This window comes from Ciona intestinalis, chromosome 8 (genome assembly GCF_000224145.3).
Source record: "Ciona intestinalis chromosome 8, KH, whole genome shotgun sequence".
Taxonomy (NCBI): Eukaryota; Metazoa; Chordata; class Ascidiacea; order Phlebobranchia; family Cionidae; genus Ciona; species Ciona intestinalis.
Genome location: NC_020173.2, coordinates 2,646,818 through 2,670,563, shown reverse-complemented (window position 1 = coordinate 2,670,563; position 23,746 = coordinate 2,646,818). Strand labels below are relative to the sequence as shown.

Genomic DNA, 23,746 nt, shown 5'->3' with positions numbered 1-23,746 from the left:
TAGCAGGTGTTAGAATAGAACTCCTCGTTTAAATATCATGAATGTAATAGCTTTGCGACTACGTTTTGCTGTGAAACCCACATTACCAATATGCAGTCGTTGCATGCAAGGTTTCTATTCAACACAAACTTTACAAAAGGAACCAACTTCATCTATTATTCCCAAACATGAGACAAACATACAACAAGTTATTCCTGACTTTCCCAATGTAATTATGAAAGATACAAACTCTGCTGTGGGATTCTGGAAAACGGAAAAAGGTTTAAAAGTAAGGGACACTTATGACTGTTTCAACTTTTATGTTTATTAGTTATACTGTCTAAAAAACCTGTTAAGACAGCTTATAAATAAATTCTAGTGGTGCTTGTAATTATTGATTGTGTAAAATTGTTTTTAACACAGTTTTGCATTTATTTGTTACTAGGCTTAAACATAGGTAGAAACATAGAAGTGTAAGTTGTGTGAAAAATAGAAAACCTGTGTCATAAGTTGCGCTTCACTAGTAGATATATTTGTATATATATAGATGTGTGTGATATTCATTGAATGTTGTTTAGATAAAAGACAAGATACTCACCAACACAGGGAGAGGATTGAGGTTGCTGGTCTCCATTGAAAGATATAACAATATGTGGGAAAGTTGTTTATTACAAGAAGACAACACGTAAGAATCTGATTTCATTTGTCAACCTAAAATAGTATGAACATTTTTTACAATAAGAACCTATTGCTATGAAAACATAACAGAAAAAATTCAAGTCCAATTAATCGTATAATAAAATAAACTTTTTTTGCCTAAATGGCATTGGCAGTGTTTTAATGAAATACAGTCCATTTTTTCTCTTTTTATTCAGACTTTTCCGATTAAATGAGTTTGACGAAATATTATACACTCGTCATGGAGCAGAGTGGGCTGCGTGTTTGCTCATATTGAGACTCGGTGGCGCTGTTAAGCTGGTGACGGACGATAGGTGGATTGATGATGCGGCACATTTCAGGTTTGAATTATAATTATTAATTAGTCAGCACTTTTCTAGACAATAGGAAAGTTAAATATTTTGTACAGATCAATAAACCAATGGAAAGAACTTTTCTTATTTGCCAGACTTGATTCTATTAAATTCGATTCATTATTGATATTTTTTTGTTTGTATTTTAAACTCTTTTTCCATGACATATAAACACCACAATATAAGTCTATGACGTATGTAACTACTCACTAAGCACTAATGTCTTCTGCTTTCATAAGTTATGGTGTGAAGTATTGCGTCACACTTACTTTCCCATGGGAATTTATGCCATTTGCCTGAAAACCACAAACCACTGGAACATTCTTTTGACATTATCTAATTCCCTTCCACTAGAACACCAAAGAAGAAGGATTGTACAATTGATGCGATTGACCTTAGAAATACTTGTGTAACATACGATGGATTGCAACACTTAAATAGACTGGGTTATGTCAGGTAAGATATATTTTATATTCAATACTTAATATTATTAAACTCATAAAAAATCAATAAAAGACTGCAGCATTGGCAAAAGCAATACATTTGGTTGAAGCATATGGCCTAAAACCCAAGTCCTAAGACAGTGTAACTGGAACGTCCCTACTCTGATAGCAACAGTTTATACCATGGGACCTTTTAGCCCACACTTTAATTTTCCGCATCTGTTTACTGTTATTCTTAAATAAAAAAAATAAAAAACTAACACTACTCAACAATACATACTAAACTACTATTTTTTGTCAGTTAGTAAATTTCTTTGCATGACCTCTGTGTCTTCTTCCAAGACACAGAGTGTAAGAAACCCTTGATTTTATCCAGGTACTTAAACGTTGGTGATTGCGAGCACTTCACCAACGAATGCATGGCACGCCTACACCCACTAGCTGACACATTAGAATACCTGGATGTCAGTGGAACTCAAGTTTCTCCTGAAGGTTTAACTTTTCTCAGGATATTTCCTCATTTAAAGTGGATCAACCTTAGTAGGTTAAAGGTAAATATTTCAATCTTAGTGTATATAAAACAAAAAGAAGTGGTGTGAATGTGATAATGTAATCAATGATAAAACAATACATATAACATGCATCAAGGCTTAATTGTAAATCCAATACTTTGTAGGCAAACCATTAGGAAGGCATGGGGGGACATTTTCCCCCCAACTTTTGAAACCGGATGACACTTATATTATATCCTTAAGTTTAAAAACTAAAACAGCATTTACTTTGTTGTTAAGGGTTTTTACAAATAAGTGAAGCCAAAGTTAACAGTATCCACATTAGTCAACACTGCTTTTGTAAGAACACTATTTTAAAAGACACTTTATGTAACAATTTGTTCAGTCTGTATGGGCGTATGAAATTTCATTTCTTCACCCTTCTATATACACAGAACCCTGACAAGTTAGAAGCATTGCTACCATTCCTATATGAGATCCTACCACCTGAATGTGTTGTAGTGTTAAATGATGAGATACCAGCTTCAAGATATGGGAGTCCTATTCCTTTCAGGAGTTCCAGAGATCCCAACAGAGATGACAAGTTTGAAAAGAATCCTAACATAGGTAAGATTGTATTGTGTATCTTTATATGCTTGTACATCCTACAATTTATTATACAATAGGACTCGGACGGTAGTCAGACACAGATGCATAGTGTAACTACTAATGCCTCATGCTTACTGTCGAGTGATAACATGGCTGTTTTTTTACTTCAGAAATTGTTTGTCCTCTTACTCCAGAAACACATGGTGTATTCATACACATCATGCCCATTGTCAAGTTATAGCATGGGTATCTTCTTACACACCATACACACTGAAACACACATGGTGTGTTCATACACTTTATGCTCACTGTGAGTTATAACGGTGTCCTTTTATACACTAGAAATTCATGGTGTATTTAAACACACCTAATGCTCACTGTCAAGTTATAACTGGGTATCTTCATATACATCAGATACATATTGTGTTTTCATACACCCTATGCCTACGTATAAGTTATAACTTCATTCACCATGTAAATCTCTGCCACACAGGTGATATTGTTGCCTTCAATGAAATTTATGGCGAGAATGCTTTAAGATTACAAGACGTCACCCACATACACCAGATGTGGAAAACACCTTTGCAAACACCAAAGAGACAGAAATACCTCTCAGCAATGAACACAAATACCAAGATAGGAATAAAGACATTGGTTAAATATATTAAGAAAGCAGAAAAATATCCACCCTTGTTATAAACTGGAAATCTTCTTTTTAATTCTTAGGAAATTTTCATTTCTCTGTTATAATAATATTGTGTGTACTATGGTGCTAAAAATTTCAATGTTGTTTATATTTTTTCTTAAACTTCCAAAACTGGCAACCTACCTTTTATCCCTTAGAAGCATGTTGTGTTACAAACTACTACATTGTATATTTATTTACTTCGGTATTAGGCCAAATGTGACCCAGTGCTACACCTAAGGATCTCACCCTTACAGAATAAAATGTTTTTGCCGCAGACCTATTTGCCAAGTTCACTTGAAAATTGAAAGGTTTTGTTTTTTGTGTGATTTATTTTAAGAAATACCAAGTTTATGTTTAGTATCTGTTATACTGTATCCAATTCTCTTTCCTTGCGTTTAAATAATCCCAACTTTTCACAGGAGATAAATATTAGGCTAGAACATTTAAAATGTTTCTTGGAAATATAATATTAGTGATAGTGTCATGTTATGTGTCTCAAGTGCATGGACTATCTGACAGAATTGGTAAGTTTACTTTAAATTTACTCAAAATTTTGTAAAAATGGTAACTGGACAGTATATGGGTTATAATGACTGTTGTTGAGTGGTAGGCATTATTGTGGCAAATCCCTGATATTTTTTAAATGACACAATGAACATCTGGTGATTACAATTGTTCTTCATATTGTTTCTATGTTGCAGCTCCACGTATCACACGAGGGCCAGGGGTTGAGGAGGCTTCTGTTGGGGAAGTTGTGAAGTTTTATTGCAGTGTACGTGGAGACCCTATGCCAACTATAACTTGGTGAGTTGCGCACGATGTTGAGACATTCCTAGATCCTAGTTCATCTGTGCTCACAGTCAAGAGTGTCCAGTTATAATATTGGTATCTTCTTATACACCAGACACAGCAGACGTAACCACCCATACCCAGTGTCAATGTTTTAACCTAACCACATTACAAGCTTTGTTGTATTCCTCCAAGGTCACACAACAACAACCCAATCTATAGTGGTTCTAACTTCACACGACTTGAAGATGGAAATATTTTAAGAGTTCAAGTCTCTTCTAAAACATTTCAAGGACAATATTGTTGCCATGCCGATAACGGACACAGAATAACACCACAGTCATGTGGAGCTCTACATATTAAACATGGTAAATAATTTTAATTTAGTGTTCAAAGCAACTATTGTTTTTTTCAATGCTAGCTTGAGTTTTGTTAGCCCTTAGTAATGTTCTTCTGTTGTGTATTAGTTTTGCTTAAATTTGCTGAAATACCTTTTTATGCCAGTATTTTTATTCATCAATATTTTAATTTATCAATATGTATTATTTTGCAATCATATCTAAAAGAAACAAAGCCCCTATTCATAGTTAGTTAATAATTGCTCTGTAGCCTAATTACAGTTACTATTGTAAAATGTTTCTTCTACATTCACATTTCTCTCTGCTTATGCCATTTATTTATATTGATCTCCTTCTAACATTACAGCACCCCATGCTACTATATCACCACTTATACTTGAGATAAAGCAAGGGGCCACCACTACATTACACTGCACACTAACTGGCCGTCCCACTCCAACTTTATACTGGTATCATAATAATCAGTCTCTACCTTGCCATAAGGTTTGTATTTTAAATAATAAGTCAAGGGATTTAGGTCATGTTATAGTATTTTATTTTCATTGGGCATTTATAATTTTTGTGGACATAACCTGAGGTGGCAGAGTAGGCAGGCCAGCCTTTTCTACACTGCATTAATCAGTGAACACTACAACCCATAGGTTGAGTTGGTTTCACAGAAATGGGTGTCTAACTATTCCTGCCTCCCCTGTGTTTTAAAAAGTTTGACGCCCATGTTTGTGCCTTATATGTATTACACCAACACCCAGGGTATTACCCAAGGCAGCTTATAGACACTGAATGATGTAGATTCTATAAGGGTGGGTCTTTAATAAGGTACACATGGGACCTGAATTAGTGAATTGTAGGTATATTACCCATCTGCCATGGGTGCTACCATTTAGATCCTACTGAACTAGTTTATGGACACTTCATAAATACGTATTCCATAAGGGTGAGGTCTATAATAAAGTTCATTGAAGTCTACATGTAGATTTTTAAAAACAGGCATTTAATTAATAAAACATCCGTATATAATTATATGAATCATTTTTTTGTTATTATGTGAATCATTTTTTTGTTAACTAATTAAATACAACTTGCAGAAGACAGGTTTTGTGCTAACTGCAAACAAACTTTGCCGAAACATTGAATTTTCTGGAATGGATTTAATTATTCGCCAAATATCGATTGAAGACACGGGTACCTATCAATGTGTGGGGTGGAATTTACTTGGAAAAGGTTTTTCACCTACAGCTCATCTCATCTTAGCTAAACCAATAAAAGCAAAACCAGGTTTGTATGGTTGGGTATTTAGATCTAGAAGTTTACAGTGACATTCAACAAATCAATTTGGTGCCGGTAAAATGGCTTTGTGCTTATAATTACAATGTAAATATAACTTTGGAAAAAAGTGCGTTTTGGTGGCATTAGCCATCCATATATTTTTATTACTAACTTTTCCTTACTGTTCCTTACTTTATTGCAACAAAACTTTATTTTGTTTTTTCTTTGTAATATTCCTGTTTCTTCTTTTTTCCTGCTCATTCTCCTCCTGCTCTTCCTCCTCTTGCTCATTTCTCTCACTTCATCTCAGATACAGGGTAAGCTACTTCTTCCTTTAATTTTTTTATACATAACATTTCTACCATGCATAACACAAATGTCTACCATGGTTTTGGTGTTTTATCTTCTGTATAATTTAAGCTAATATGGGTTTCTTTATTTGCAGAAGAATTAAAGTTACCACAACCACTACCATTAATGGTAAGTACAATATACTTCATATTATTTAAATCTCCTAGAAATACTCTGTCTGTTTTACAAATACAGTAAAACTGTCATGGAAAGGTAGAAATAGTGTCACCTTAATACTATATTACTTAGCTAGTAGCTTATACAGATTATATTAGAGTTACTCAAACTTTTCAGACTAACTGCGCTATTTGATCTTTTGTTTACAAAACCGAATATATTTTACTCAGATGTTACTTTTTACAAAACGCATGAATTCTCATAGCATTTAGCCAGTATCACATAGCATATAGACAGTATAAAAACATGGGTATTCAATGAATGTATTTAAACATCATAACAATACATATGAATTTTTCCATGTATACAGAAATCCCACAAGACAAAGTAGGAAGTAACGTTCTTCTATGGGTTATGGGTTTCATGCTAGCCATTGTAGTGGTTTCGATATTTGCCTGCGTCATCTACTTTGCTTGTAAGATGGGGTTTTTCAAACGGTGCAGAAGACAGCGTAATATGTGAGGGTTAATATAGAAATTGAATACTTTATTACTTTGTTTTACTTGTAGTTTGCTACTGTGACCCAGTGGTTAAGTGATTGTATCGTAACCAAAAGGTAACGGGTTCAATGCTCAATACGGATACCGATATGGCATATATGTCTAAAGGTGGCTGTACACAGTATCCGGCATGCGAATTCGCTTGCGAAGTCGTATGCAAACCCGTGTCCAATTCCGCATGCGAAATCGGGACAAAACAAACAAAACGGACAAATTCGGGATACTGTGTACAGCCACCTTAAGTGTTTTGGATAATGGGCCAAATTTGGCCTAAATCCTAGGTCCTTGTACAAGAACATCACCCCATATAGAATAGATTAATTTCATATGTTTTCTTGAATAACACTGCCATTGCCCTGTTGCACAAGGATTAGGTTTTTTCATTCATTTTTCCAAGGCACACAACATTTACCATTATTCCCTTCTACCACAGCATCACGCAAGCCAGTTCATCCACTCACGAGTTTGAGATGTTTAGAAATGGTTTAACGAACCATATGGACTTTCCATGTGTGGTGCAATCTACTGTACACACACTGGAGTACCCGTGGTATAAACTTAAGTTTCTCAAAGAAATTGGGGAAGGAGTGTTTGGCAAGGTTTATGAAGCAAGGTAAAGGTTTTGTAATGGTGTCAAACTTTGTCCTTATTCCAGCTGGGTATTAGGGTAATGGGTTAACTCTGATTTAAATCCAAGGTACTGTGTTCTGATCTAGTGTAGAAATGAAATATTTTGAGGGGTTGCCACTACCATTCCCACAGTCGAGTTGCTGAAGCTACTGCACTGTGTGGAGAGGGGTACTACCCTTTTCCCATTATTCAGTAGGGTGGGGAAAGATAGGACACCTTTTTATCCTATTTTCTTGTCTCATCTGGAATAAACAAAGAACAATCAATAAATTATAAAGCCCTATTCTCAGCACGGCTCTCTTAGAACATTGTTAATTGTTTAAAAGACGATCAAATTGAAATATTGTGTGCTAAAGATGTCCCATCTTACCCCAAAGTACTATGTCTTTGGGTTTTTTCTCCCACAAAAAATGAAAGAAATTTCCTTAAACGAACATCAATCAATTCTCTTGGTTCACCGTATGATACAAAATCTATAACACATTATCACAGCTATGCATTTTAAGATTAGAATATTATGTGCAAAAAGTAACCCATCTATACTACCATTCAGTAATCTTTCTTCTAACCAGGGCATTTGGGTTGTTTGAACATGAGGATGAAATATCAGTTGCAGTGAAATCTCTACAAACAGTAAGTCTCACCTCACGTAGTGATATGTTAAGGGAAGCAGTTTCTTTACATAAGTTCCGTCATCCCAACATTGTTCAATTGCTTGGTGTTTGTTTTGAAGAGTGCCAACATTATCGAGAACTTGTGGATCAGTATGGTACGTATGGTATTCGTAACTGTATAAATATATATGTGATAAATGCCTTGAAACTTGCTCTGATCTGATTTTCATAAAGTTGGACGATTTTATAGCGAAATAAAAGTCAGGATCAAGGCTAAAAGTTGAGATTCTATTTGAAAAAGAGACTGATAATGCAAAATTAAGTAAAATATTTCATAGAACTTAATTCTTATGGTCTCCGTAGAATGGAAGTTAGGAATAACAAATACTTACTTTTTGGTTTTACCTGTTTATTACAGTGCAAAAATTTGATACACTATTCTAAAATGTTCTGACATATGATTATTTCCAGGTTATATTGGACCAGAACCCCCATTCTTATTATTTGAGTTTGTTGATGGTGGAGACTTATGTGCTTACCTGCGTGCTCATGGTCCTTACAAACAAATCTTTAAAAAACAGAATTGGTAATTTAGTTTAATAATTCCTAACGATATATAATATATACCTTTTGAAAATTAACTGCATTTGGTATTTAGTCAAATTTAACTTAAAGTGCATATTGTTAGTTAAATCAGTGAATCAACCAATTTAAAAACCTTATAAATTAGTTTTGCTCTATAATGCAGTCAGTTGCGCTACTGTTTGAGATCTTTTTATTTTTCTAATGTACTTCACTTTACATTGCTAATTAGTAATTACCTTTAAATTTACACTACTTTTTACGTTTGACATGTGGTGTATGAAACACTGGCATGAGGTGTATGGAACAGAACACCTATGTTATAACGACTATCATTTTCCAGCCACGCAAGTTACATTGCAAAGTAACAAAGTTACCACATTGCAAGATACATTCATTTTAAACATAAAAGCTCCCGAACCCATTTTATCACCATACCATCCACAACATAGGCATGGCAAACAACCAACACCACCCCCAACCAACACTATGGATGAACAAAACTTATCTTCAATAGATCGCTTGAATATGACATTACAAATATCATCAGGGATGGAATATTTGGCTGAACAACAGTTTGTACACAGGTTTTCTAATACTCATGTACATAATATGTTTAAATGGTCAAATAGCAAGTTGGCAGTATTAATTCAACCCCTATATACTGTACATAAGTATGTTTTTGTTTTCAATATAAGGCATTCTAGATCCTTTAGGTGTGCCTGGCCATAGGATTTTACCCATATTTCCATTATGCATGACCCAAAATTTAAGCGATTCGACCACAAATGTTCATCTATTTACATGGGGCTAAATTGATCATAGACATAATATAAATATGTACATATATAGCTAAATTTAATATATTTTATGTTTTTAATACAAATACAGGATGCAGATTAAAGAACAAATTTTCAAGTAGTTGTGTAGATTTATTAAAGCTTAAAAGTGACTTGAAGTTTTTAAGTTGTATAAATAAACTGGGACTAAGCAGAAAAATACGTTTAAAAATTCCCGTTGCTAGGGTAAACAATCGGCGAAATTAGCCCCATTTGGTTGCCCTGTAAGATTTCTATGGTGATGAAATAACTCATGTTTATATACGGACTCTGATCCAGAATAAATAATTTTTGATCTATTACACACTAAACAATTAACTTCACCCATTAAATTTGTTCCATTACAAGTGTAGGTTGGAACATATTATCTGGCTCGCATTAGGCAACAGCACCTTTACACATAAACCCCTAATTCCCAATTACTTTTTTTCAACTTTTAATTGCTGTAACACTTTGTATATATTTTATAGAGATCTTGCAACAAGGAATTGCTTATATTCCCCTGCCACTTCTACTGTAAAGATTGCCGACTTTGGCTTGTCACGAAATATGTACTCCTCTGATTATTACAGAGCTGGTGATGTAGAATCTGTCCCTGTGAGGTAACAATGCATATTATGACCATTAGGATTAATGCTCATATTGTTATATACGTTTATTTTTGTCTCCATTTGAAAAAAAAAGACTGACTGTGACATTTAGGCGAAATTTTTAAATTTTAGTATACAGTTGCTTGGACTTGACTTTTGCCTGTTACGTTTCATAGCACCCGGTCCTTATTTTATTTCTTTACAAGAATTGTTTAACACTATAGGCATCAGATCAGTTTCAGATTCACGGAATTTATTACATTTAAAAAAATATATATTCTTATTATATATAATGAACATATTATAATCTCATATGTCACTTAGTGCACATTGCAGCGCATTATATAATATCATACACCATAGATGGATGGCCCCGGAATCTATCATGTATGGCAAGTACAGCTCTAACTCTGATATCTGGGCATTTGGTGTTACAATGTGGGAGATATACACCAATGCTATACAACCTTATTTTGGGTTGACCAATCAACAAGTGATACATACTGTTGTTCAGGTAACATTTTCTGTTGGTTTAGAATAAGTGATGTATGAATTGTATCTCATATTCTCATGCTCTCTGTTTAACGTAGGTGTCTTCTTATAAACAGACACATGTGGTGTATTCATACATCTTATGCTGTTTGTTAAGTTATAATATGAGTGTCTTCTTATGCACCAAACACCATAGGTGCCAAACACATGAAAACTAGTGAAGGCTGCGATAGTTCAAACCTAATTCAAATTCTCTTTATGGGTTCAACTTGCAATGATTACTGATTGATGCAAAATTCCAGGTTTGGCCAGACAAACATAGTGTATTCATGCACCTCAAGCTTAATGTGTTTATGTAAGTTCTAACATTTCTCCCAACCAGGGTGGAGTTCTCTCCAAGCCCGAGGCTGCCCCCTTGTGGGCATACAAGTTAATGTGTCTATGTTGGGCAAGCGAGCCAAAGAATCGTCCAAACTTCACCGTTCTGTCATCTGTTTTAAAGTCGGCTTTCTGTAAAGCACAAGGAATAACATTGGTGCAAACTCATGAGGAATCTTCCTATCTTGATATTTAGCTTGTGTTGCATAGGGTTATGTAAATAGCTGCAAATTATGTGTAATATGGGACAGATTGTGCTTGGTGTTTGGATAGTTTAAGTAACATAATATTGATGTAAGAAAAATGGTATCTTCTAAATGTAAAACATTAGTTTAAACTCAAAAAATCGATATAAATTGTAGCTACCAGTTTTCAGATTTGGTTTTATGGGTTACCAGGTATCTCATATCATTTTTGATTTACAGGTATAGAATATGTTCATGTTTTGCTTTACATGCTACATAGATTCTAAATTAGTATAAAATTTAGTGAAATATATATGTTTAGAAAATAAGTTTGCTTATGTTTGACTCCTATGTTGCCATGGTAACAGGCTTGGAATTTTTTATTTGTGTTTTGTTTGCATACATAGTCATACAGTACATATTTACCAATGATAGCATTAGCAATATATTAATATCAAGGTTCAGGTACAAATGTATAAATACACATTAACAAATAATTAAGCCAACACATATACCTTGCTGACGTGACTTGTAAGTAAGATAATTGAATTATAAAGTGCTTTTGTTAGAGCAAAGTGATTAATTTGTAATTTATTATTGATTTATTAAATATTTGTACATCGTTTATTTGCACAGTGCTTTAGTCATTTTTAGTATCTGTTTGACTTTCTTTGCATGTAAATGCTATTCTACATAAGTTTGGTGCTGTGGTACGCCAGGGGTACTAGGTAGGATATAGAACAATTTTGGTCTATTAGTGCTATCATTCAGACCCCACTGAGGCCGTTCATAGATACTCAATGTAACCCACAAGATGTTGTAGTAACTAATAGTAGTAATCTTACCATGTACCTATAGATAGCCTTGCATCTTATATATGCTGCATTTAATGCTTTTTCATGCCTTGGCTTATGTTTGCTTTAAGAATGTGTATTATTATTTAAACACTATCATGCTGATAAGATTTAAGATCAATTATTCAAACATTAAAAAATCATGTTGCACAGATTTAACCTTGTGGGTGGTTGTTTTTCTGTATGGCTTACCATTTTAATAACTTATTGGTAACCATTGGGTTGTGGCAAAGACCATTAAATGTCTTGCCCAAAGATACATACGCCCACAACAGTACCCGCATGTCTAACTTTTTTTAAGATGGCAAGAGGAATATGCAAAGTCGATTTACTTTAATATGTCACCAGTCACGTCTCAGTGTCAACATTACAACCTTAGTATCAGAGTAGTTTTGTTTGACCAACCAACAAAATTTATTTTACACCCAGAGTGCCTTTTAAAGTTAATGATTAAAAACTTATTGGAAAACCCCGAGTTTCTGAACAACAGGTTCTAAATTGAATGTTTCTCATAAAAATGATTTATAAAAAGGCATGTAAGTTACACCACAGTTCATTGTAGGTCAGTTTTTCTGTGATAATTAGCATGAAGTTGCTTCGGTGTAACCAACCAACATTTGGTGTTTTAGGTTTGTTTAGTTCCAGATAAGAGATTAACTGCTAAATGGTTTTTTATCTATTGCGGTTTTAGTTTGGTTTCATGAAACTTTGATTTCATTTAATATTTAGGCTAATTTAAAGATAAATGAAGCTTTTTTACTTATTTTGCTAAAACATTCTGTTTAATAATTATAAATTATTCGAATTAAGAGAAGTCTGTTATATCATAAAACAATAGTACAATCATTGATTCCATTTTCTGTGCTAATTCATAGTATATGATTGTATCATATGCTAGTATTTTGTTAAAAAGGTGCATGTACCATGAAGTATAACTAATACTTGTTTGCACATAATTGTTAAGTAGAAAAAGTGCATACAAATTGTGTTTGCTTTTTAAGTTGGGGCATATGCTGCTGTTGTCACAAATCAAACAATGTTTATAAGCTTCACGTTTAATCATAAATCTTTTGTGTATGAGAACTTAGTAGCGTTAAAAGTAAATCTATCATATTTATAAAATGTTTTAAAACTTAAGTAATTGAGACTTTAGGCATTAAATTTTAAGCTTATAAATTATGTGAGACTGCTATGCTTAAAATTTGACTAAACAAAGAAAATGGACAGAAGGTTATCCATCGTATCTTCTCCATCAAGTGTGGCTTCCTATTGTCATATGGTACCAGAGACCAACGAGGGTTCATCGCAGCCAGTTGAATTAAATACTTTGGTTGATGTTAATGTAAATGAAAATGGTAAGAACAAATATAGATAATTAATAAATAAATGATTTAAAATTATGTCAGTCAGTTTTTTTTTTTACTTTTTGGTTTTATATGAGGTTTTGTTTTATTTTTTAAAGTTATTAAATTAAGCTATTTGGTTCAGAATGTCTTAAGCTCCACTCCCATATTTTAATTCTCACATTCATTTACCCCAATTTAACTGTCTGTTTAGATCTTGTCCACCCATATCATGCATCATCGGAAGAGGAAGAAACACCCTTATCTGGTAAGTATTTGTTTGATTTGGTAACAAAATTGATTCCAAGGACTCAAACTCAGTGGTCGAAAGTCTAGGCATGCCAAGAACAGTTGAAACAACAGTTTTAATCTATTTTTCTCACAGCACAATTTGAGGAGGTTCATCTCAGGATAAAGTCATTTGCTTCAAAAGAGGTTTGTTGAAGAAGTTGGACATGTTTGACAGTTCTACGTATTTCTCAATAACTTTTCCTATATTTTAGGCAACTTTGAATGGTTTGATTGAAAATGTACTTCAGGAACATCTTCATAATGATGTGAGTGACTTGTACTTGTCTTTTTGTTTTATGTTAAGGATATCATTTTACTAAACATATATAGAAAGTTGGGATATAGCAGTACAACCATTGCCATGAATACAGTATAGTGGTCACTAGTAGGTTTTCGCAACAAGCAGCAATTTAAAAACACACACACATAGTTACAAATGTGGTAATAAGAACGCCTGTTTCGAAACTTTGAGTTATCCTGTCACTTTTTTCTATCAGATTTGTACTATCATTTCCATAAATGGATTTATTAATCACATACTTTGGTTTCACAATGCTTTTTCATTATTTCAGACAAATATTTTACACTGGAAAAGTGTCTTTGATCGATCAGATGAAAGGGTTACCAAAGATTTGAAAATCAATTCCGAACAATTGGTTCAATTCTGCGCAACATCCTGCTCTATATCTCCATCTAGTTCCCAGATGTTTGGTTTGTGGAATTCTCGGACAAACTCATGGATCAAACTATGGGAGCCAATCATTTTAAGTCACCATGGCGATCAAACAAACCCAAATGTTGTCAACTTATTGGACAACGTGCACTTGGAATTCAAAATAAGGTTCAGTTAATATCATACCCAATTGAACAAGACCTGTAACAGTAGCATTTAAGCTGTTGTTCCATTTCGTACATAATAAAACATTCTGTTATTTATATTTTTCAAATATATTAAACTGTTTTGAATTACTTTTTCTCAATGAGATTTATTTAGGTTTTTCTTGAATGCTTCGCGGAACACAGATACAAATAACAAGTAAGCAAACTGAAATTCTCCAGTTTATTATGTTGTGTTACTTTCAAAAAACAATAGTTTTTATATTTTTTTCAGCAACAGGATTCCACAAGAGCCAAGTGTGTTTAATTATCTTTTTCATCAAACAAGACATGACTTCATACAGGTATGGACTTTAATTAATTGTTAAATGAATACCTTATGTAAAGGCTGACCATTTCTTGTGTTAAGAAAATTGCTGAACTCAGAACAAGTCTAACATCAGTTACAAAGATCTGTTGGCACTTAATTGTAAGGGGTATACAGTTTACTCAGCTAGTTGTGTATTAATCTCAACCAAGTATTTTTACCTAAAAGTAAATATCTACAGCATGGGACATGGAAACAACATAAAATCGATGCAAAAACATTTGAAAGTTCACCGCTGACATTAGCTGTTATTGATTTGTTGCATCTTTCGTTTCTGTTACGAAAAAATCCAAAAGAAGTTTTGAATGCAATTGATGTCTCGAATTTATTGCCAAAGTAAGGTTTCCCTAATTTTGTGTGCATTGTTTTATTTATTATATAATTTAATCAACAACGTTTTGTTGTAAAGTTTTTGTTTCAAGTTTGCCTCACAAAATATCTCACCTTTTCAGAATAGAATCTCTATTATTTGGTGTCTATAAACCGCCTTGGTAGGGATTTGATTATAGAACCCTTGGTGTTTAAGTAAGGAGATAAACTATGCTTAGATTCATAGCCCGCTGTTACAATTTCACATGGAATAGAATATGTTTCCTTATCATCAATTCCATTTTTGGTTATTATGAACAATTTAAAAATCTTTTCCAGATCACTTCAACACAACTTGGATAAACAGTGGTTTATTGAAAAATACAAATGGAAGTTTATGGCCCAAAAACGATTGGCACATTTACTGAAAGAAACTTTTCCTAAAAATTCTAGTAAGTAATCACTGTTACAATTGCATTATTTTTATATATAACTAACAGCTCGGTCTCATTATTGTATCTCGCATTATTATTAAAGTGGAAACACTTTGTTTTGTGATTATTCCAGTATTTGCTGTCTTTTTTATGTGCATATTTGTACAAAAAAATCTGCTCTACAAAGTTGCATATGTGTTAAACTGTAAGCAAACGGGAGGTAGAAGAAATAGAAATCCTTTATTACAACTCTTAAGAATAAATTAGTAAAAACATTCTGACATACTGCAATCGAAAGCAACCAAAACTTACATTTCTATATTTATCTTCAGACATGCAAGCAGATGAAGAACAAAATGAAAACATGCTGAGGTTTTTACAACTCAGTTACCTGCAGTGTATGGAATGTGAATTCCCAAGTCCAGGGAATGTGTTCACATTACTTCAACGTGGAGGACTTGTTGTTGTGTCCGGAGATGAAGGAATTAAAATAAAGAGGACACAGGATACTGAGAGTTCAGAAAATGTAAAAGAAACTTGGAATTTCTTAATCTTTGAATTTTATTAACAGTTTTATGTTTTCTACATTTTATTGGTTAAATAAATGATTCTTGTTGTGTATATGGTCAATACTCAATAAGGTACACAGCTGCTTTAGTTTAGATACACCTGTACCAAAATGTTTCTGTTATGCTGCAGTAATGTGTCCTATGAAAACTCATACATTAACAGTATTTTCCATGTTTACACTTAACAATACTCTTTGTTACAGAAGCTATGTTTGATCCCTTTAACTGAGCTAGCCAACGTTACGATTTCCAAAACTTCTCCAACAGTGTATTTGAGCAATCTACAAGGAAAACATGAGGTATTTTAAACACTGTGTTTTTTTAAGTTGTTCAAAAGACTCTTAACTTCTTAAACTATTTATAAAGACACACCTGTGCCATTGCTGTAAGATTTGTAAAACAAATATTGTCCTTTTATTATGTGTATTTACTTTCAATGAAAATACCCCACTTATCATGTCTAATGGTGTAATATAAATACTGCAAAATAAAAAAACAAACAAAAACAGCCAAGTGTCACCATTGTTGGGTGTAAGTTTTATAGGTGAAACATTTAACGGCAATTACTGCAACATAGTGGTAACCAATGGGATATCTAAGTCCTTATCCTTACATAAAACAATCACAGTCAAAGTTACACATGTAATTAACTCATGTTATAACTTCTTTGCCCCGCCATGCAAGGATAACAAAGTGACATTCATTCATTCCATGGGCTTAATCTAACCAGTGTTCAATATATTGCAGGAACTTCATTTTAGTTCCATGGCTGAAGCTTTGTCATTTACTTCATGTGTTGATGGTTACTATCAAGTACTTGTGGATCCAACGCATTACCTTTGTAGGGATGTGGTTTCAAACATGAGGTTGATGTATGCAAGGTTGCATTGCTTCACAAATATAAGGTATGTGGGTTTATCTGGTACTTAATGTGATGATTAAATGTATGTTTGTGGCACTTACATATATGCACTGAAGTTCCCACCCATGAGAAAGTAAATGACCAAACCAACCAACAGTTATGTCTGCTTATCCACACATTGCAATAGGTTTAGCAACTACACTGTGTGCATGGGAGTGACACTATAAATAGGTTACTCAAGTTTCCACCCATAAATAAACAAACCAACCTAAAGTTATGTCCACTTATCCACACACTTCAATAGCTTCAGTAACTCTGTGTGCAAAAAAGTTTAACTAATCCTCACTATTCCACCACAGTCGTGCTGCCAGTGAAACCAGATTAAAAGAATATGTTTCATTTCAACCAACACCCTTACACCAATGTTGTTTACTTAGAAGATGTAACACAGAGTTTGAAAGTTTCTATCTCTCACTATGGCAGGTGGGTGAATTTAAGTTTGCAGAAGTAGGTCATTTTTTGCTCAATTCTAGGTTCCCTGGCATGTATCACCAAAAGGCCTCATCTATATAGCATAAAATAATCATTTACGTTTAGTTTGTCATATATGCACCTAGTCACAAAGGTAGTTAATGTACCAACAACTATAACTAGGGCAGGTTATAATAAAAACACAGCTGCCATTTACAAATTTTCTTATCTGTATGTTAACAATTACAGACCGACAAGACTTTTCATTTCAAAATTCACCGTGGAGAAAATAAATTATTTGGAATTTTTGGGCTCGGCGCTTCTTATACCTTTCAAAATGTTGAAGAACTCTTGGTGGCGCTAGATAAAAACGAAGTGTGTGAAGATATCAAGACTGATGTGTTTATGAAGCATAGGATATACCCAAGCATTCAAGGTAAGGGAATGATAATTATGTGTCAATGTGTTCTAGCAGTCTAAATTTTTAAATCAGCAATTGCATTTTTTAATAATTTCTACATGGGTGAAGTCTTTGTCAGAAGACATGGAATTTAGGCCAGATTTGGCCCACTATCCTGATTTTAATCATTAATAGACGATACAAATTCAAGTTTTGTTATAATTTGTTTAACCAAAAAGTTTACAAAAAATAACCATTTACTAATACATTTGCTTATGTCGGTGTAAATCTACATTATGGCGAATGATTTCATAATTTATTGTGTTTCTGTCCATCGTTTTAAACCAATGTCTTAATTAGATCGACAACCAATTCTGTTCACAAAGAAGGTTGAAGTTGGGTCAGTGTTGCCACGTTGTGTTTCTCCTGAAGATATTCAAGAAATAAAGGTATGGAAGCACTTGTAAACTAAATATATATAGGTATACATGAATATTATCTTTGAAACGTGTCCTAAAATTTCCTTGGACGTTTATTAAGGCCACAAAAGTCTGCTCAAGCCATTCCTTTTTTAAAGGCCGATTGCTGCAAAATGCTTACTAAAACAAAAATTGTAAATAGTTTAATACAAATTTAAAATTATTTTGAATTAACAAAACTACTTTACAGACAATGCTATACCCTACCAAGCACACTCATTCCTACATCCATGTATACAAACCAACCAATAAGTTGGTGATGGTTCGTACACTGAATGAGATGGATCTTTATAGCAACCAAAGGAAAGATCTCTTAAATGAGGTTGGTGTATGTTGTTCATTGCAATAAATGCACCTATCCACACTTTTTTTAAATTAAAACAGAATTTATGTTATGTAACCAATATATGCCAATGCCTAAACCAGTATTTTTATTTGTGTTTGAATATTTATATAACTTTATGATAAAGTGGTTATGGTACAGTTTTATAATATCATCCTAAAATATTATGAATTATATAATATCTTAAACATTTAAATTGCTTTTGGTTGCATATTGTTTATTTTAACAGTCCTACCAAGAATCGCTGAAAATTCTATCAAAATGTGGCAACCATATTCATGTGATTACTTGGTTTGGTAACTCATCAGCCAACAAGGAAGTTTTAGAATATTCAAACTTTGGTTCAGTTACTGCATATATGTTTAAAAGAGCAAAGGAAATGGTAGGTCTAGCTGCATTGAGGTTTTGTTAGGAAACAAACGTAATACTCAAGTCATCACAAAAGATATTCTTTTTTTTGTGTCTTTTATTTTATGGAGAAAATATATAAAAGTATACAAAACTTATGTATTATATAAAATTCATTTTTAGATCACACAACCAGATTTAAGAGTTGCCACCTCAGCTACTTGGTTAATGCAAGTAATTTACCAGCTCACTCATATCATGAACTATCTGGTAAGCTTAATATACCTCATGTTTCCTTACATTTAGATTCTATTCTATAAGGGTAAGGTCTTCAATGAACCCCACATTAGACTTTGGATGTAAGTGTATTGCTCCATTACCCCAAAACCATAATACTACAATCTAGAGGGGCAGTTTATAGACTCAATAATATGGGTGAGGTCTTCAATGAAGAACACTTGTTATGTATGTATTATTTCCCCCTTACAACACCCAGTGTTCCAAACAAGGCAGTCTTGTATACTCATATAAATTCTAACCCTAAAGATTGTGATAGGGTCGCACAGAGTAATGAGTTTGATAGGTATCTCTATCTTTTTTCATCATAAAGATTAAAATCTTTGCTCCCACTCTTCTAGGAGGAGAGGAATCTTCCTCATGGAAGAATCTGTGGTGAACGACTCCATTTGTTTCGGGAGGATCCATGGATCAAACTTGCTGATCCTGAGGTTCAAGTTGATCTCGATGAAACGAAACAAAATAATCCGGTAAGGATTGAATGTTGTTAATAATCAATCATTAATTTAAGAAAAATCCCTAAAACCCAGATTGTAATAAATTCAATCCCTTGTTATCTGAATTAGCTTATGTTTCTAGAAGTTGGTTTAAAAGTCTAGTGTCTGGGAATATTCACAGTGTAGGTGGAATATTAAGTTATATATTATACACTAAGGTCTGTCAACTGGTGAATTTATTAAAAACCCACATTGTTTTCTTGTTTTTAATATTTTTTTTTCGTTTTTTTAGAAAATTGTTCCAAACTTACTTCCTCCATGGCTGCCTTGTGAATTCAGTGAGATGTGCTCTACTACCACCCAGTGGAAACCCACACTTGCCGGAGATAAATGGAGCTTTGCTGTCACCGTGTGTGAGATTTTGATGGCAGCAGCAGACTTTAAAATTGATTACGACTTACCCCAAATTTCCGATGTTCAGGTTCATTGTTTAAACATTTAAATTTGATATTAAATGTGGGTCTGTACAGAATGCAAGTGTTTGCCAATGTACGGCTATTTTACTTATACATAAAGATATACTAGTTTCATTGCTTCATTATTTGTATTAAGACCCATTTGAGGACCTTGATTACTGACTATACATCAGTGGGTAATGGTTAACACATTAGGTATTTTTATTATTTGAATCTCAGACCATAAATTCTTTAAAAAGTTACAAATCACTGTTTTTACTTTGTAAAACATTCTAGAAAAACTGTTACATGCAATCCAACCCGGCACCTATACATGGTTGGTTAAATGGCATTGGAAAAACATCACTGGCAACACTGCTCAGAAGATGCTGGGATAAATTTCCACCAAAAAGACCAAGTTTTCGAATAATTCTTCAAACTGTGTCTCGTATTCTAAGGAGTGGGGAAAGTGAGAAATATGAGACAGTTGTTTCAAATACAGGTAATGCAAGCTCATACAATAATAAGCAACCCTTGTGGTTATAAAAGTCAATAGCATATATTCTGTTTTATATGGCCAAGGTCTTCAATGGGGCAAATCTAAGACCTGGAATGTAAGTCTATTGCCACATTGGGTGCCCTATCTGGACTTTACTAAGGCAATTTTTGGACATCGAAAAATAGAGATTATATTCTCAATAGATAAGGTTTAACTCTAAATATGTATAGGTCAAGAATCTCACATCGTCCATAAAAGATGTATCGCTCAAATCACAGAATTCCCTCAAGAATTTATCTTTAGAGATAAGGATTTGACTTTTAGGCAACTTCTCGGAGAGGTACAGTTTGTTGTATTTATCTTTCTATAAATATTTCTACATACTAAAGTATTCATTGCCATTCTCCTGCTTTAAAATATTGTAAAAAGATAATAAATGTAGAGTTTTTTTACCTAAATTAAATGTGTGTTAGTTATGTCATTGATACTTGATAGTATAAGTATATGCAGTAAAGCTGTGTTTGTTTTATTTGCAGGGCCAATTTGGGACAGTTTCTCTCCATCAGTATTGCCCCAGTGAAACTGCCAGTTCAAGGTGGGTGATGTTGACACTTTTTACATGCATATTGTTCACCATGTAGCATTAACGCATTTGTTACTAGAAAGGGCTAAAGATGGGTGCTCTTTTTTAAGGTTGTTTTAAACAAACAAAACGCCCTGTGTTCTAGGCTTGCATTATGGTTTTGTTTTTCTTAGCAAGAACTTCTTTAATCCTTGTAAGCAGGCATGGGGGTGTGATACTGAGCACATTTGTTATAATAACATCTAAATTTATCGGCCAAGCTAGAACAAAAGAAGTGACATTAGTTGATTAAAGTCACATACAATGTATCATTGTGTTATTTCTGAATAGCCTTCTCTTTCTGCAGTGGCCACAGCACTTTTGCTGTCAAAAGATTCAAACCCGGTGAAAATAAGTTTCAATCTCATGTTGAAATAATAAGAGAGCTACAGACGATGATCTCACTTAAGCATGAGTATGTAGTGGAACTAAAGGGAATAGCATTACGTAAGTTAGTTTTTTGAGTATATTAAGAAATGTGATTATATGTGTTATACCAACTGTTATAGCCCACTTTTTCAACTTGGTCTCCTAACCAAAAATAGTTCCAAGAAATGCTATAGAACTTTAAAAGTAATTGGTAAATTCCACCAAACAACAGGAATTACTTAGCTGGCGATTCATAAATATAAAAATGTCCATCGATATGAAAAACTAATGAGCTAACTAGGTATTCCTTTACAAAGATGTAGTAATGATATGTACCTTCCTAATAAATGCAACATTACAAAACTTTTAATTGTATTTTTAGCATCAAATGGCATTGTGATGGAATACTTACCTATTGGTTCATTGTATAACTACATGATAAATCGGAAAAAACGAAAGGCACCATTCAAATCTATAACAGGAGATCTATATCGGTATCTATATCAAATTGCACAGGTAATTTTGTCATTCTTTGTAACAGTAAGTAGTCAGTTTTGTTACATTCTATATTGGGGAGGTTTTGCAATGCTGCAAGCCAGGAAATATGAGATTTAGGACAAAGTTGGTCTATTGACCCTTTTTGCACAAAATTACATTATAAACATTATTTTAATCACAGGGTATGGTGGTATTGCAAGAACTACGAATCATTCACCGAGACTTAGCTGCACGAAACATTCTACTCGCAGCTGATTCAAACAGCAACAAAATGAAAGCTAAAATTTCTGATTTTGGACTTTCACGAAGCTTACCTAGTCACCAGGAAGAATACTTTGACGCTCAGATCCCATTATTGCCAATAAAGTGGTAAGCTTTTTACTTTATTTCTGGAGATATTATCGCATACCAAGGGTCCTGAAATTTAGGCCAGAGTTGACTGATTATACCTAAACAGTTTATTGGTATATTATTCTCCCGATAAACCTTTGTTTATAAAAAATTGTGAAAATAAGGCCTTTTATTCAAAGCTTGCTTGCGCATAGAACCTAATATCTTTTGGTTATACTACAAGTTTTCTTACCACTATACTACGGCGCCAATGTTAACTACTTTTGTATTACAGGCTTTCACCTGAGTGTTACAGAAATGAGAATCCACAGTTCAATCTTCAATCTGATGTGTGGGGGTATGGTGTTACAGCTTATGAAATTCTAGATAATATTCCTGATACTCTGTATGAGATGCAACGTGACGAACTTGTTAAAAGAATCAACATGGGTTGGAAATGGCCAAAACCTAAAGCTTGTCTGGATGATCATGCATGGGTGAGATTGTTGTAGAAAATGCAATAAAGGCTCTGTTTCCATAATCATACATATAAACTACATTTTAATGCTATTGCTCCAACCAAGTGCTCACTGATAGATAGTTCATGATTAAGCCAAGTCCTTATATTTTAATATCAATCCCTATTTAATGCTAATGAATTTGTAACTAGATGTATAAAATGATGCTGAAGTGTTGGCACATGAAACCTGAAGAAAGAATCACGTTCCCAGAGATTGTGAGATGTTTTCAGGAGCATTGTTTTGTGGAGTAAAGCTTAAACGAGAAGATTTGGGGTTATTAATGTGGATATCACTTTTGGAAAAAGATAAAAGGAAAATACTGCTGCAACTCGTTCTTTTGCTTTGTGCTACCAAATTAATACAGTTATGTACAATATTTTATTCATGGTGTTTTAATAAAAAGTTCATGTTTTTAGTTTGATTTGCTTTCATTTTGTTTGGTTCCTTATAAACCTAAATACTTTGTATAAGTCCTGGGGAGACCTTTATGTACCAAAAGTGTATACCATCGATTTGGAACCGTGCTGTCTTTAAAATTGCTATTTGGTAGTTTTGTAGCTTATCGAATCCTAACATTCAGCAAATTGTGTAAAAAGATACATTGTGGTAATGTCAATGCTACAGGTATTAAAGCCTTTCATGTACTTTATATTAGTAATTTACTAATTTTCATACAAAAAACAATGTATGTACTTTATGGGTTGAGTGTTTTATATATGTTTCATTTGTATTCGAAATACATACTTTCATAATGTTTTATCACATTTTTTGTGGAAATATAAAACGGAGAAGTTCTAAGGTACGCCATGCTAAAGATC

General features: G+C 33.4%; 3 protein-coding genes across 4 annotated transcripts; all 3 read left to right on the top strand.

Moving 5' to 3' along the window:
• The first annotated feature begins 1 nt into the window (after position 1).
• Positions 2–3,660, top strand: LOC100179784. Its single transcript, XM_002130289.3, has 7 exons — positions 2–268; positions 558–664; positions 855–998; positions 1,365–1,466; positions 1,830–2,004; positions 2,400–2,571; positions 3,047–3,660. The coding sequence occupies exons 1-7, from the start codon at positions 38–40 to the stop codon at positions 3,250–3,252; spliced, it is 1,137 nt and encodes a 378-aa protein (XP_002130325.1). The 5' UTR covers positions 2–37; the 3' UTR covers positions 3,253–3,660.
• A 7-nt stretch (positions 3,661–3,667) lies between these two features.
• Positions 3,668–12,001, top strand: LOC100183778 (muscle, skeletal receptor tyrosine protein kinase-like). 2 transcript variants are annotated; one of them, XM_026835393.1, is made up of 15 exons: positions 3,668–3,765; positions 3,943–4,045; positions 4,226–4,398; positions 4,736–4,872; positions 5,475–5,664; positions 5,966–5,972; positions 6,101–6,135; positions 6,494–6,641; positions 7,117–7,296; positions 7,886–8,082; positions 8,399–8,513; positions 8,962–9,096; positions 9,819–9,950; positions 10,302–10,452; positions 10,813–12,001. In XM_026835393.1, the coding sequence occupies exons 1-15, from the start codon at positions 3,690–3,692 to the stop codon at positions 11,002–11,004; spliced, it is 1,971 nt and encodes a 656-aa protein (XP_026691194.1). In that variant the 5' UTR covers positions 3,668–3,689; the 3' UTR covers positions 11,005–12,001. The 2 variants fall into 2 exon arrangements, with proteins under 2 accessions (XP_026691194.1, XP_026691195.1); XM_026835394.1 differs by lacking the exon at positions 10,813–12,001 and adding an exon at positions 10,627–10,795.
• An 88-nt stretch (positions 12,002–12,089) lies between these two features.
• LOC100181410 (tyrosine-protein kinase JAK2-like) lies at positions 12,090–23,577 on the top strand. The gene is made up of 28 exons (XM_002125637.4): positions 12,090–13,202; positions 13,405–13,458; positions 13,576–13,625; positions 13,694–13,747; positions 14,054–14,322; positions 14,476–14,517; positions 14,593–14,662; positions 14,867–15,021; positions 15,334–15,446; positions 15,761–15,954; positions 16,201–16,296; positions 16,745–16,902; positions 17,219–17,342; positions 17,580–17,766; positions 18,091–18,179; positions 18,400–18,531; positions 18,782–18,934; positions 19,084–19,170; positions 19,539–19,667; positions 19,927–20,115; positions 20,387–20,591; positions 20,819–20,928; positions 21,125–21,183; positions 21,518–21,657; positions 21,962–22,095; positions 22,259–22,446; positions 22,703–22,904; positions 23,078–23,577. The coding sequence occupies exons 1-28, from the start codon at positions 13,067–13,069 to the stop codon at positions 23,177–23,179; spliced, it is 3,621 nt and encodes a 1,206-aa protein (XP_002125673.1). The 5' UTR covers positions 12,090–13,066; the 3' UTR covers positions 23,180–23,577.
• Positions 23,578–23,746: the final 169 nt, after the last annotated feature.

Bases quoted from the DNA above. Each gene is read 5' to 3' on its own strand.
- LOC100183778 (XM_026835393.1), top strand. From the start codon at position 3,690: ATGTTTCTTGGAAATATAATATTAGTGATAGTGTCATGTTATGTGTCT. The intron at 3,766-3,942 runs GTAAGTTTACTT...TCTATGTTGCAG, and splicing joins TGGACTATCTGACAGAATTG to CTCCACGTATCACACGAGGG. The intron at 6,136-6,493 runs GTAAGTACAATA...CCATGTATACAG, and splicing joins CACAACCACTACCATTAATG to AAATCCCACAAGACAAAGTA.
- LOC100179784 (XM_002130289.3), top strand. From the start codon at position 38: ATGAATGTAATAGCTTTGCGACTACGTTTTGCTGTGAAACCCACATTA. The intron at 665-854 runs GTAAGAATCTGA...CTTTTTATTCAG, and splicing joins TTATTACAAGAAGACAACAC to ACTTTTCCGATTAAATGAGT. The intron at 2,572-3,046 runs GTAAGATTGTAT...TCTGCCACACAG, and splicing joins TGAAAAGAATCCTAACATAG to GTGATATTGTTGCCTTCAAT.
- LOC100181410 (XM_002125637.4), top strand. From the start codon at position 13,067: ATGGACAGAAGGTTATCCATCGTATCTTCTCCATCAAGTGTGGCTTCC. The intron at 13,203-13,404 runs GTAAGAACAAAT...CTGTCTGTTTAG, and splicing joins TGTTAATGTAAATGAAAATG to ATCTTGTCCACCCATATCAT. The intron at 14,323-14,475 runs GTTCAGTTAATA...AGATTTATTTAG, and splicing joins CACTTGGAATTCAAAATAAG to GTTTTTCTTGAATGCTTCGC.